Below are 13,856 nucleotides of genomic sequence, written 5' to 3' on the forward strand. Positions count from 1 at the left end.
GTGCAGCTTGTGTAAACTGATCTGTGTGTTGTTAAGAGGATGCCATTCAACTTCCATGCTTTGTTCTTGTTTGGCAAGGAGCTGCTCCAGAAGCATTCAGCAGTGGCTCAGGTGCCATGGGGAGGGTCCTGCAGCGCCGTGCAGATGGGTGCTGCTCCGTGAGCCCTGTTGGGTTCTGCACCAACTGGCTTGTTCAGCTGAACTGCTGCAGGCTGTGGCCTTTCAGGCTGAGATGAGCTGTCTGTGACTCCCTGCCAACTTACCTTTTCACACAGGCACTTTCCCTCTGCGTGTGTTGCAGGCTATAAGTAGAAGTACGGTGTTTTCACATACTTGCAAAAATATTAAGGCTTCGGAAAGATAGGCCACAGAGTAGTTTGCCAAGTCACTGTGTAAATAAAAGCCTAGAATTGCAGTGGAAAAAAGCTTAGAGTGGTGATGTAGGGTAGTGTGAACCTTGACCTCATGCCAGAAAAGCAGCAGAACATCTGATCTTTTCTGCTCTCTAAGCACTACATGAGCAAACCCCTCAACTGTGGGGATGCTGGCTGGCTCTTGTGATCTGGACTACCTTTCTTCTGCTGTTTGGGTTGTGTGCTTGAGACAAGGGTGTTAAGAATCAATTGGAAAAGTAGCTGTCTGTCAAATGAACTGAATGAGTGGGACTATAAATAGGGGAGAGAGGTGTGGGTGTGCTTCCTACCTGGTGACTGTCTGCCAAAAAGCAGACAAGTTCTGAAGAAGCAAACCCTCAAAAAAAAAAAAAAACCAGCCCAGAAGCTTGAATGAGACACAGTTACCTCCCGTCATTCATCTTGTGTGTTCAGTCAGATAACAGAAATTAATGACAGAAATTGCATCTTCTCGCAGAAACAGCATTAGAGCATCTGTTACAGGTGAGATCCTGAAAATGAACTTTAAAGTTATCTCTACCTGTGCTGCATCCAACTTACATCCTGAGTCAGGTGTTGTCTGCAATTCAGGTATGACGTATCCAAATTCATGTCCTGCTTCTGCATGTCTGGCCCATACTCTGCAGAGAAGCTCCAACTCGGGCTGCCCCATCAGCCCTTTCTGAAAGGGTGGTGGTGTGACGTCTGTATTGCAGGTTAGTAAAACTGAGGCACTGAGCAGGGTTACTGAGAGTGGGATGGGGAAATCCCTTCCCTCTGAGGGAGAAAAAATAGGAAAGCTTCCTGCGAGAATCCTGGTGGCTTTTCTTGGTCGGCGCTGGGTGAGACATGCTGACCCTCCCCTGGGCTGCAGGCTGTCCTGCCTGAGTGCCAGCATTTTGCAGGCTTGGGGAAGGAGGGTCTTGAGTCCTTCCCAGTGGCTTCTCTGCAGCAGGTGCACTCATGTACTGGTGTAGGAAATGCAGTGGCAGCTTGCCTGGTCCTTTTCACTGTGCTTCTTTGGTAGCATGTGTTTTTGCCCTCCTGCTTTGATCTTTAATGCTATCTGCATTATTTCTGCAATGTTTTCTACATTGCTTACTTGAGTAGAATTGCTGCTCAGGACAGGAACAAAGTCTCATTCTGGAGGTGCCATCAGGTAGCACCTGAATAACTGCAGATTGAGGCAGAGGGTCAGGTCAGCAACAGTCTGCGAGTGCTTCACAGAGAGAAAGGAAGGGGGTGTCAGGTCCTCCCTGCATCAGCTGCTTGCTTTATCCAGGGTTGCTCTGATTGTCCTTACCTCTTCGTTTTTGTTGTAAGGAGAATGTGAAAAACAGAGTAGATGGTAAGGAAGGGCCAAGCTAGAGTGTGCCAGTTCATCTTCCTCTTCATCCTCTTGAAAGTTCGGGTAGACCTTGTGTTTCTGTATCTACCAGGGAGGTGAGAAGTGTTCTGCATTGGATGCTGTGTGCCAGTCCTTCTAAACAAGCTGTTGGACCCTATGTGTTGAGTGCCTCAACTGTCCCTTCCCCAGCAGGAGAAAGGGTGTACACAGTAGCACCTGGCTGCTGCTGGCAGCACGTGGTGTTTGGTCCCAAGGGTGGCTGATGGGTTCTGTGTCAGTGAGGATCTGTTCTGTCAGTTCTAAAACTTGCAATTCTGGGCAGACAGGAGGTGAATTCAGCTTTGCCTATCCCTTCTTCAAACTATAAAATAATGATTAGTGTTTACTTTAAGTCTTCAGCATAGCCAGGGACAAAAGAGAAAGTAAGAAGCCTGCAGTTTTATGCCTCTGCAATCCAGGTGATCCTTCTCATTCTGCAGTTTGAGTGGCTGGATCAGGTACAGCAACTGCTCTGTACGTGGAAAGCAACCTGCTGTCCCCTTAGCTCTGAGAAGTTGCCAAAAGTGCAAGTTCCTGCTGGGATTTGGATGCTTTCCCTTGGTCCTAAGGCATCTCAGCAGGGTGATTGCCTTCCAGTGGTTTGAGTCCTGGCTTTCCTCTTTTCAGACAAGTTACTACACAGCCATGAGTCTCGGCTTGCTGGAGGCAGCCTGACTCTCAGCCTGCCAAGGGAGAGAGACTGCAGATACACAGCACTTGGGCACCCATCCTAAATACTTGCATGATTAAGCCCTCTGGCTTGGGAAGGTACAGCAGGGCGCTTTGTGCTCAGGCTGATGTGTTTTTCCCAGATTATGCTGTGTACCTCTGATTCGGGTAAAAATTCAGGAGCTGTGATTCTCATGGTGAGCGCTTTGTTTTCCATGCTGTGCTGAGGCTCAGTGGATGCTCTGGCCTTGCTCCTAGTGAGGGCTGCAGCCAAAGGGAGGAGAGGGGACTTGCGAGGTCTGGGGACCTTTGAAGGCACAGCTGTGCTTGTGCTGAATCCATTCTTGCCACGCTGGTTCCTGTTACGTGGTTTAATAAAGAATAGGGACCATTTCTTGCAAAATGCAAGCAAATGCTGATAGCCTGGTGTAGCCATTGTGTGTCCCCTGGGGTAGCAAACCTTGCAGCATAGCCCAGGCTCTGACTGATTGGACCTTGCAAGGGGACAGCTGTGAGACGAGATCTTCTGCAAACCCAGCACCTTAAGGACGTGCAGAATGGCCTGAGTCATAATTTGGTCGGAGGTGCTAACAAAGGACTAAGGTAGCTACTGCAAATAAAATGAGATCTTGGCCCAGTTTTAAGCCCAGGATAGTTTTCCTAGAACTTGCAGGTCCCTCATGGATAAGTCCTCAGGGACAGTACCTTTCAACATTCTCCTGCAGCTTTATAGCTAATAAGCTATTGTACTAAGTTTATCTTAATGGTAGCAAAGCACTAGAAGATGAAGTGTTTAAAATTGTGGAGGGCAACCAAGAACGTTAACTTTGACTTAACCATCAGCCACAGCTTATAAAGTTAGAATTTGCATACTTAAAAAGATTCCTGGCTGATGTTTCCAAAGGATAGCAGCTCTGTCAAAACGAAGTGCAAGGTGTCCAAGCTGTGCTCATATTGTGCCTCAAGCGCCAGGTCCATCCTGCCTCAAATGGGATAAAATTTCACTTTATTTCCTCACGATGAGAACAGGCACTGAGATGATTTATTGATACTGATGTGTGTTGAAGGCATGCGGACCAAGGGGATGACAGGAGTCTGGAAACGTAAATGATCTTCTTCTGAGGTCTCTTATTCTTCAGAAGTCTGCCAAAATCCCCTGGCTTTCATTTGGCTTCCTTGTCTTTCTTGAGCACAGTTTTCTATAACTTCTCCCTGTGCAGCTCTGAGGGCCCAGCTAATAGCAGTATATTTTATCACACAAAACTGCAAGGTAGTAAGTACATCATAAAACCGCAGTCAGCCTGGGAGTACTGTACAGGTAGAAACTTCCTCCTGTCTGATTTCAGAGATCAGACTTAATTCCAAGCTGAAGAGGAACTAGCTGGGAAGTATCAAGTTTCCCGGTGTGTTAACTTATTAAAGTATTACGTTTGCTGTTCTTTATTTCAATATGCATTGTCTTAGCTGAAAAATGAAGCTGTTGATTCAGCCGAAAGACACTATAGTCCTGTCTTTTAACCTTCATTGCTACTTCTCCTTGGACGTGGAGAGATATAAGTATACACAGTAAGTTTTATGTATACCTTTGGAGTAACTAATACAGGTGTGGCTGAGTATGCCTGAAGCTCTCAGGGTTGTAGTATTTTCTGTGCTCTTCTGCCAGATCACAGTTATCTTGTGGAAAAGCTCGAAGTGTGCCTGACCTGATTGAGGTGGCTGTTGTTGCAGAACCAAGTACACGTTTGCAGTCTAGAATTGAAGAATTTGAAAAGTGGTCTTGCCTGCTGAAACTCAGGACATAGCTCAGGACATTCAAGTCCCTGCAGATATCAGCAGTCAATAAACCGAGTTCTGTTAACATAAATATTAAATGAATTAACATAACATAAATTAAAATACCTTTGTGTGTGTGGTGTTTGTTTTTTTTTCTCTATTAGGAAGAGAAAAGGAGAAGAAGTAGATGGAAATGTGACTGTGAAAAAGAAGCAGAAAAAAGAGAAGGAGAAGGAATCAAAGCAGGAAAAACAGCTGAAGGTGAGTTTTAGCTGATCAGATCCTACAGACTGCCTTCTTAGAAGAGTGTAGTGTCAGGCACTAACTGAAGAGCTGTGGTATCTGGAGAGGGACTGTACCTGGTGCCCAGACAAAGCAGAGCTGCAGTGCAGAGTGGCTTTAAAAATCTGTTCTAGCTGTTTGGGTAAAATGTGTGACTCTCCCTTTTGGCAGAGCTTCTCGTTGCTCTCTGTCTCCCAGGCTGTCCTTAAGATCCCATGGGCTTGCTAAAGCCTTGTCCACACACTGCAGTTTCAGGTGTGTTCTTAGTGACTGACTGCAAGTAGCTGAGCTGCTGGGTTTTGTTAACAGGAACAGACAGAGCTGATCTGGGGCATCAAGGATGAGCTGAGGAAGGTCTGCTCCACTAATGATCTGAAAGAGCTGCTGATTGCCAACAAGCAGGAAGTGCCTTCAGGGGAGAATGCCGTAAGTACTAAATTTAGATGTGTACTGGGTCTTCAGTGAAGCCAACCCACACTGATATTGCTGCACAGTCCGCAAGCATGCAGCATGTTCCTAACAAGAAAAAAAAAAAGTGCAAACCCCAGTCCTTTTGTCACAGGACTCTGACGATACTACTATTACACTGGCTTGTGAAGGCACTGCATGGTGGTGTCTGATGCTGGATTAAATGCTTTGTTCTCAGTGATGTGCCATTTTTCTGCTGTATCCCAACTGGTCCCTGTTTTTGTCTCTGGCCTTGCAAGGCCAGATGTGTCCCAAGCCGCGTCAAAAGAGGCGTGACCAGCAGGGTGAGGGAGGTGATTGTCCCCCTCTACTCTGACCTTGTGGGGCCCCACCTGGAGTGCTGCAACCAGGTCTGTGGACCCCAGCACAAGAAAGATGTGGACCTGCATCCACATGGATGGGATGTAGATGGGATGGGAACTATCTAGACTCAAAATGGTCAAGAAAATCTCAAGGCAGGAAAACTGGGATTTGTCTGAGCCTACATTCCCACCTACATTCTTGTGCTCAGATGCAGTAACTCATCTCCTTCTTTCCCATTCCTGTACTGCTGTCCGGTCAGGGGCCGTGTGGTAGATATGCTCTCCTGAATGCTGACTCCGAATAGGAGATACTGTGAGTCATGAATGTGAGTGAACAGATGTGGTGTGACTGGGGAAACTTCATGCCATGTTTTTTAAGGCACTGTAAATCAAATAGTTCTGCAAAGAATCTTGGCTTATGTGCAATGTACATATGACATGAAGCACTGGAAAAGTCTGTCTGCGTGCCAACAACTTTACAATAATTTTCTTGTCCAGCCCAGTGTAATGCAATATGTGGGCTTCCAGTTTACTCCTGCCATGACATGTTTTATATTCTTTGTGGTTTTAGATCTTGGACAGAGTGGCAGATGGGATGGCATTTGGAGCTCTGCTTCCCTGCGAGGAGTGTAAAGGGCAGTTTGTGTTCAAGAGCGATGCGTATTACTGTTCAGGGGACATCACTGCCTGGACTAAGTGTGTTGCTAAAACACAGACTCCCAACAGGAAAGACTGGGTAATCCCGAAGGTGGGTATTAATTGCAAAATTGATGATCTGAAGTATGCTTCTTAATTGATGTTTCCTCTTGTAAGGAGTTTGAATAGACAGCAGTCAGTGTTGGATGCTAGGGAGAAGAGTGCGCTGCAGTGCTGAGCCACTGTGACAGTGGGGAGGTCCTGTCACAGCTATGTCCCTACAGGGCTAGACAACTAATACACAAGTCATCTTTTTTTTTTTTTCCCCAGTAACACTAAATTAAAAGAGATGTTGCTGATTTGATTTGAAACTAGTCATTTACTCTCTTCTAGCTTTGGTTTCCCTGTCAGTAAACCGGGTTTTTGCCTGTCTGAATATGAGTATCTCAGAAATCCTCTCTGAGATCTGCAGTAAATGACAAAATCTGATCAGTGCTCAACTTAGCCTTTACATTTTCTAATATTATTTGTTGTTTTTAAAGTCTGTCTATGCTTCCATCCCACAGGAGTTTCGTGAAATTCCTTATCTCAAGAAATTTAAGTGTAAGAAACAGGATAGGATATTCCCTCCAGAGGCTGCAACTGTGAACTCTGCACCTCCTCCACATGCGTCTGCTCCTTTGACAGAGACCGTTTCTGCACCCCAAGGTGAGTGGAGCTCAGGATGTTGTGTAATGCCATTGCTATCAAAACCCTGAACAGGCATGCTGTTTGCTGTTCTGCTGGTGAGCGACTGAGATTTTGTGGTGAGAAACAGCATAGCAGAGTCTCATGTGCTTCATCTTCCTAGCAGTGGTAGACCCTGTTATGGTGGGTTGCCTGGGGACATGCGCTTGGGATCCTGGTTGTTTTCTGACAAATCTTCTTGGGTATGTTTTGGTATGTTTGTGATGAATTAGAAATGTAAAGGCCTGTGTCCCAAGTGACATCTGTTGTGAAATGCCTTCTTGCTTGACTTCTTGGGGAACATCCAGCGTCCTTAGTAGTGCCATACTCCATATGCCATGTCCAGTGTTACCTTTTCAAGGTCAAGAGGTTGTTTGAAATCCTCTCTTTGGATTTGGTCTTAACAACCGCTGACTAGCATTGCGCACAAAAGATATGCTGTCTCCAACCTGCAGATAGGCAAACGATGCAATTCCACTTAGGACACTGGAACAAGTTACACCCTTTAGTGATTTGGCTAGTCCATTAAGAAGTGTGATGACTTCTTGCTTGTTTAGTCTTTTTAGTCCTGGCTATAGTTTTGGGAGTAAGGGGTTTGTTACTTGGTGAAAAGGGTGGGAATAATTCTGTCCAGCTAATTTTAGCCCGATTGTGGTATTTCAACAATGAAGGCAAAGTAGCTGATGTCCTGGTTCAGATTGGCAAGTTGATTCAAACCCCAGTGTTCCATGAAAGTAAATTCAATCTGTTAAGTAGAATTAAGCCCAGGTTGCTTTGTTTACTAGCAGCTTAACTCACTTGTGTTTGAGCGGTAGGGGGTGAACAAACACCTCTGTTGGTCAACCAGAGTTAATAGCACTTACTTCTAGAAGTGGAGATATGCTTTGAGACATTTCCCGTGTCCTGGATCCACCCACATTGCGAAGCTCACTGCATCAGTGTTCACACTGTGATGTGACGGAGCAGCAGCTGGTTACCAGTTTGCTTCTGTCTTGTTACAGGGTTTGTGTGATTCAGCCAGCTTACAACTTTGTACTGTCTACAAGATCAAAACTCAAATGTATTGTAACGTGGGAATGCTGTTTGAGACACAAACCTTCTCCAGCTCTTCAAAAACGGATTTCCTTTTGAAGAGGCAGGAGCTTTCATGCTGTCCAGGCATCAAATGAAGAGGGAAGCTGAACAGTCTCTAGTAGCACAGTGTTGAAGCAGACTGATTTTAATTTTTATTTTTGTTTAAAGGAAAAAAATATCCAGGCAAATAATGTGCCTACATATCCATCTTTCCTGCCCTCTGTCCCTTCTGTTCATTGGGTGAGCTGGGTTTTGTTGCCTCTCCTAGGGGAACAGAAGCTTTCTCCTACTTGCCTTAGCACAGGTCAGACCTGTTTGGACCCTTGTCTCCCTGCTAGCTGGGCTGATCATTCTGAGTGTGTGGGATGCTGTCCGTTACTGTTTGTTATTTGTCTGGGGGGCTTTGTGCTTGTCACTAACACGCTGTGTTGTTTCCAAACCCCTAGACAAACCACTGGCCAACATGAAGATCCTGGCTCTTGGAAAGCTGTCCAAGAACAAGGAGGAAGTGAAGAACATTGTGGAGGAGTTGGGAGGAAAGATGACGACGACAGCTAACAAGGCTACCCTGTGCATCAGCACACAGAGTGAGCAGCCATGCAGTGCTTTCTGGTAGCACTCCTCACAGAGCTGAGCAGATTAGAGAGGGTGCACATCCTCAGAGCTCTCTGTGGATTAGTGTTCGGACTAGGAGGAGTGTTTGTGTGTGCACACTGCCTTAGTGTGTTTGGAAAAGTAAAGACATTATGTGCTCTTTAAGTTTTACTCACCTAGTACGTTAACCTTGTGGGTTGTGCCATAAGGCTGTGTTGGGTTTGCAGCAGCTGAAGCTCAGATCCCTGTGCAAGCCAGTGTTGGTGGACTGAAAGGTGCTGGGGACTATGACCTTGAAGAAGCCACCCTTGCCTTGGAGAAGCTGTGGAGTTGACTGTGGGCGTTTGAGGGCAGTGTTTTCTCTGTTGGTGTTGACCTCCAAACTGGGTGCTGAGGTAGGAGATCTGCTCCCACCTGGTAGGATGCCCAAGAGGGCAACCCCAGCCCAGCTCTAGGAAGGGGAGAGCTGGACCAGCCAGGTAAAACACAAGTGTTCCTGCTCTAGCCGAGGCTACAGTTTTGAACGTTGTAGAAATGTATGTCCTCAAAGCTTTGGAGTCCTGAATCATGGCCAGAGGTAGGGGCTAAAGTTTGAAACCTCACTGATTTTTTTTTTCTCTCCCTTCCCCACCCTGCTTATGCAGAGGATTTGGAGAAAATGAGCAAGAAGATGGAAGAAGTGAAGGAGGCCAAAGTCCGCGTGGTCTCAGAGGAGTTTCTTCAGGATGTGAAATCCTCCAGCAAGAGCTTTCAGGAGCTTCTTTCTATCCATGCAATTTCACCTTGGGGTGCAGAGATAAAAATGGAGCACCACGAGGTGGCCGTGGATGGGAAATGCAGCAAGCCCCAGCATACAAAGAGTGCTGGGAAGGTCAAAGAAGAACAAGGTGATGAACAATGTAGTTGTTTCTCCAGGGGCCTGTTTAATGCTTTGTGTGTGCACAAAGGAAACCTGGGTATAGTCCAGCCTCTTGTTTTGCTAGAGTTCTCTGACTTTTTTTTCTCATAATAAATTTAAATAACCAAACCTCAGGGCAAGACTAGCTTTAAGTAAACAGGAAGCTGTCTTCTGAACTGGCTGTCATTTGTCCTAGGTCAGTCTGGCTTCAGAGATCTTTCATCCTATACGTGCACAGGCTCCCTGACGTTAGTCTGAACTCTTCCCTAAAACACACTGTTTCTCTGCCAGTCTGGGTCACTGTTGCAGCTCCAAAGAGGTGTTGGGGCGCTAAAATGTGACAGACACTACTGTGACCACCCCCTCCAGGGGTGCTCACACGTGAGAAAATGCTGGAGCCCAAAGCAATGGTCTCTGTTGTAGTGAGTATAGAATGTATTTTTTTAATGAAGGAGGGAAAAAAAAATGCCACGCCAGGGGCATTCCTTATGACTGCCGGGCAAGTTTGCATTATTCATGCTGGAAAGTGAAGAAAGCCATTAGATCTGCTCAGAACCTATCTTCAGAACCCATTCTTTTCCATATTCCCCAAGCTTTTGATTTCTATCACTCAACTGGGTGTGTTATTGCCAAACTATTTCACAGCAGCAGGATCTCTGGGGGGCTGAATGTCTCACATGTTCCCTATGAGGTTTTTAAATCCTATTTAAACACAACCACGAATGTGACTTTTATCTACTGTCTAGGTGAAAAAATGGTACAGCCTGACTTTTGGGGCCAGGAGGAAGGAAAATGGATGTTATGTGGGGAGACCTGGTTTTTCATTTCTTTGGGTGGGAGGTGGGAGTGGATGGCTGTGAATTGGCTGCTAAAGGCAGCTAAAAAGAACATTGACATGTTGGTGTTCTTATACTGGGAACCTGATTTAAAGTCTTATTAAGGTGGTAATTAGGCAAACTGAGAATTTGTATCTTGTTTCAAGTTAAACCTTGTTGCCTGTATAAGGAAAAAATAACTCCTTATTCCTGCAGGACCTAGCAAGTCTGAAAAGAAAATGAAGCTAACAGTTAAAGGTGGAGCAGCAGTAGATCCTGATTCTGGTGAGTGATTGCAATGGTTGAACCTGCGCCACAGCCCACAGGATGCGCGATTGTTTACAAAATAGATTTTTCTGTGAAAGGATGAGGATTTGGAGTCCTTAACGTAAAAGTTAAGGGTTAATATAAAAAATAAGGGTTCCACAAAAGGAACCTGAATTTTTAAACCAGCTTTTCTTGCTTTCGGAGGAAGGCTATCAATTGACATCTAAAGATGGGTTTTCCAAGATTTTCTTGTGCAGCTGCCTGAAGGACCACTTAAACTGAAGTATACACCTTGTTCAGCTTTGTGAGCATCTGTCAGAGGAGTAAATAAAAGCTTAGCCAGTAGAGGCCGTGGGTCTGGCATGAGCATCTGCCTCAAGATTCTGACTGGGGGACAAATTCTGCTGCTCTCCAAACCTACAGTGTACAGATGTCATCCTGAGAAGTCATACTGCAACCAAGACGAGCCTTCATTTTTTCAGTCTATTTTCTAGTGTGACACCTGCAAAACTACATCTCTTGAGAATTCCTCCAGCCAGCCATGCAGTGTTAAATACTAGATTTTAGATGGTCCTTTCCCAAGCATACAATTCTTTTTTCTCAAGTTAGGGTTGCGGTTCATTCCAATACATCTGAAGGTGTGTGCTCACTATCTGTTGAAAGGAAAATAAGCTTCAATTAGTTTTGAATTAGCATGTTATCCATGTTTTTTTCCAGTAGTTCTGTTAAAATTCACACAACTTTATGAAATGTCTGTGTGAATGTAGCAAGGCAATCTAAAATGATAACCACTTCTGTTTCTGATTTTCATCTATGTAGGTTTGGAGGATTCTGCTCATGTGTTTGAAAAAGGTGGAAAGATTTTCAGTGCAACTCTTGGTCTAGTGGATATTGTGAAAGGAACAAATTCCTATTACAAACTGCAGCTCCTAGAGGATGACAGAGAGAGCAGGTGGGTTTAGCTTTCCCCATAAACGTCTTTGTTTACTTTTTTCCAGTAAGTACTGGATTTTTTGTTTCTACAAAAACAAGGAATGGGTAAAACGTTTTTCTGAGGATATACAAACATCCAGGGGAGGTCTCTGCCCTGTATGGAGACATTTCTTTGTGGTGTTGACAAAACCCAACGTAATAAAGGTTGCTGAGTTGTATCTGGAAGCATTCATTCTTGCATCATGGGATAAGTGAGGCACATACAATAGGAATCTTCTCAGGTCTAGGTTAACTGACTGACAGGAGGGCCGTGCTGCTCTGTGACTGATGGCTGCCCTTGAAAATACAGAAGGAGAAGGTTCCTCTGTTTTAACATCTAAGATGCTACGCATGAAGTCTGCAATGTTAGGAATCTTTCCCATATTCTCGAACTTAGTTTTGTCTTCCAATTGCAGAGTTGTAATTCTGGGAAACAAAACCAGATTCTGCCTATTCCATTACAGCGTATTTCTGAATTGAGTGTACTGAGGCTTAGCAAAATGCATTGAAATGGTCAGGGGATGGTAATGCATTTAGCTATCCAGTCTCATCAGGCTTGTGGCAGAGCTGTCCAGTGGTTGTATTTCTGATAGCAGATAAAGAAGTGAAGAGGGTTCTTTAAAATGGAACTGTGCCCACAAACATGCAAGGGATGCACGGAAATCTAGAGGAGCTAGTAGCTGTCAGCAACAACCCTGGTTGGTCTCTGGATTTGTACTCTACCTTGATCATTGTAAGCTTTTCTTGCTGGCTCCTGTATTTGGAGTTTTTACCTGGATCTGTGATTTGGTACATGGAGGGATCTCAGCACCTGCGTTTCGTACCTGACAAATTGGATTGTTTGCTTGATTGTATCCCTGTAAATAATACATAAGCTGACACTAGTTGGTGTCAGTAATGCAAGCGAATACTTGAATTGCTTCTTAGAGAAATTGGAATCTGAATTCTAGGGAGTTGAAGTCATAGGCTTAAAAGTGCATGGTGATTGTTTTTCAAATATACCCCCAGAAGTCTGAAGATGTGTATTCACGAAGCATTGACTGAAGTGGTGATAGCCTTTTTTTCCTTCTCCTGGGCATGCATTTGTCTTCAGGGATGTATGTCTGGTATGTAATAAACACAGTGCGTGTTTATTACACCAGTTTTTGTGCTCTTCTGTTGCTCTCCTGCAGAATGTCTCCCCTTAAATTAATGGTACGGAAATGGCTAATTCACAGTTGCATGGTTGTTGCAGAATCAGTTTAAATTGTACTGAGATCTAGAGACAGAGATCTTACATCTGGTCTTTTCTCATGTTTCACTTCTCTAGGTACTGGGTGTTTAGATCCTGGGGTCGTGTGGGCACTGTAATTGGGAGTAACAAGCTGGAGCAGATGCCATCAAAAGAAGATGCTGTTGAACACTTCCTTAACTTGTATGAAGAGAAAACCGGCAATTCTTGGCATTCAAAGAACTTCACTAAATATCCCAAAAAATTCTACCCACTGGAAATAGATTATGGACAGGTAACTCTGAAATGTCCCTGTGCCAGCTGGAGCATTGCTCAGCTGCTTTCCTGTAACGTTCTCTTCTGTGCTCCCTGTTGGATCATTTACGCTTTAACAAATTTGAGGAATGAAGCGCAGATGTTTTTGTTGCACGGGTTATTAATATAAGCGTAGGGAGACCACTGGGAGGACAAATATATGCTACTGTGTGTACTGTTAAGGGCATGTTTAAAAAATATATCTATATATTCATAGAGTTGTATGAAAAAGTGTCCAGTCAGGGGAACATTGAGATTTTTACTAACAAAGTGAACTGACCAAGCAGTAAAGTAACTAGTGCCTATTCTTTCCGCTAGAGAAATAGAGCTGTAGATCAAATGAGAGCAGTCACGTGTGTAAAGATTAAAATAGATGTGTTGGTAAACTAGTCTGTTTTCCATTGTCAAGACTGAAGTTCGTTTAGCAATTACTCTTGTTTACTCTATGTAATTTTACAGATGTTAATTTGAAATTAAATGAGCAGTCATTTCATATACTCCCTTCTCTGAAAACACCATTTTGTTGTATTTAAATAGATACTTCTCATCTGTCTTCTGCATCCAAAAGCCTCCCAAATGGTGAAGCAAATCTTATGTAGCACACTGCCTAGTGCAGATATTGAGCAGACAGAGAAATCACTCGTCAGTAGGATTTGGCTATTTAGACAGCTAAGCAGAATAAGAATTCTATTTCTCCTGCCCATTGGGGTTTGTGTCTTTATTTAAATATTTACCCATAACTTAAGCTATTTTCAGATGACATAGTTGAATGCTGTTAATAGCTATAAAGATATCAGAGGACGTGTTTTCTAGACATTACATTTTTCTATGGCCACATTACTGGATGACTTCTTTCAGTATGAAGCACTCAGTACTTAGCTTCATTTCTGGAAATTTGAGTATTGCAGCGACAAAGTGTCTGTTACACTGCAATGTACAGTGACACTGAAGCATCTGGCAGATGCTTTATTGGTGAAATGCTCTATCCATGAAAGTACCTAGATGGTATTGTGGCTAATTGATGATTCCTGTACTCATCTATGACAGTTTTTATTATAAGAACTTAGCAAAACTAA

At 44.2% G+C, this 13,856-nt stretch overlaps 1 protein-coding gene across 1 annotated transcript in view; it reads left to right on the forward strand.

Annotated features, from left to right (window-relative positions):
- Positions 1–13,856, forward strand: part of PARP1 (poly(ADP-ribose) polymerase 1) — a 29,335-nt gene that overhangs the window by 6,111 nt on the left and 9,368 nt on the right. The window contains exons 5-13 of the mRNA XM_066993630.1: positions 4,386–4,482; positions 4,813–4,929; positions 5,845–6,021; positions 6,476–6,617; positions 8,156–8,296; positions 8,948–9,190; positions 10,233–10,301; positions 11,103–11,235; positions 12,565–12,760. Of these exons, the coding sequence (XP_066849731.1) occupies positions 4,386–4,482; positions 4,813–4,929; positions 5,845–6,021; positions 6,476–6,617; positions 8,156–8,296; positions 8,948–9,190; positions 10,233–10,301; positions 11,103–11,235; positions 12,565–12,760 (1,315 nt within the window). The remainder of the gene's footprint in view (positions 1–4,385; positions 4,483–4,812; positions 4,930–5,844; positions 6,022–6,475; positions 6,618–8,155; positions 8,297–8,947; positions 9,191–10,232; positions 10,302–11,102; positions 11,236–12,564; positions 12,761–13,856) is intronic.

The sequence above is a fragment of the Anser cygnoides genome, chromosome 3 (genome assembly GCF_040182565.1).
Source record: "Anser cygnoides isolate HZ-2024a breed goose chromosome 3, Taihu_goose_T2T_genome, whole genome shotgun sequence".
NCBI lineage: Eukaryota > Metazoa > Chordata > Aves > Anseriformes > Anatidae > Anser > Anser cygnoides.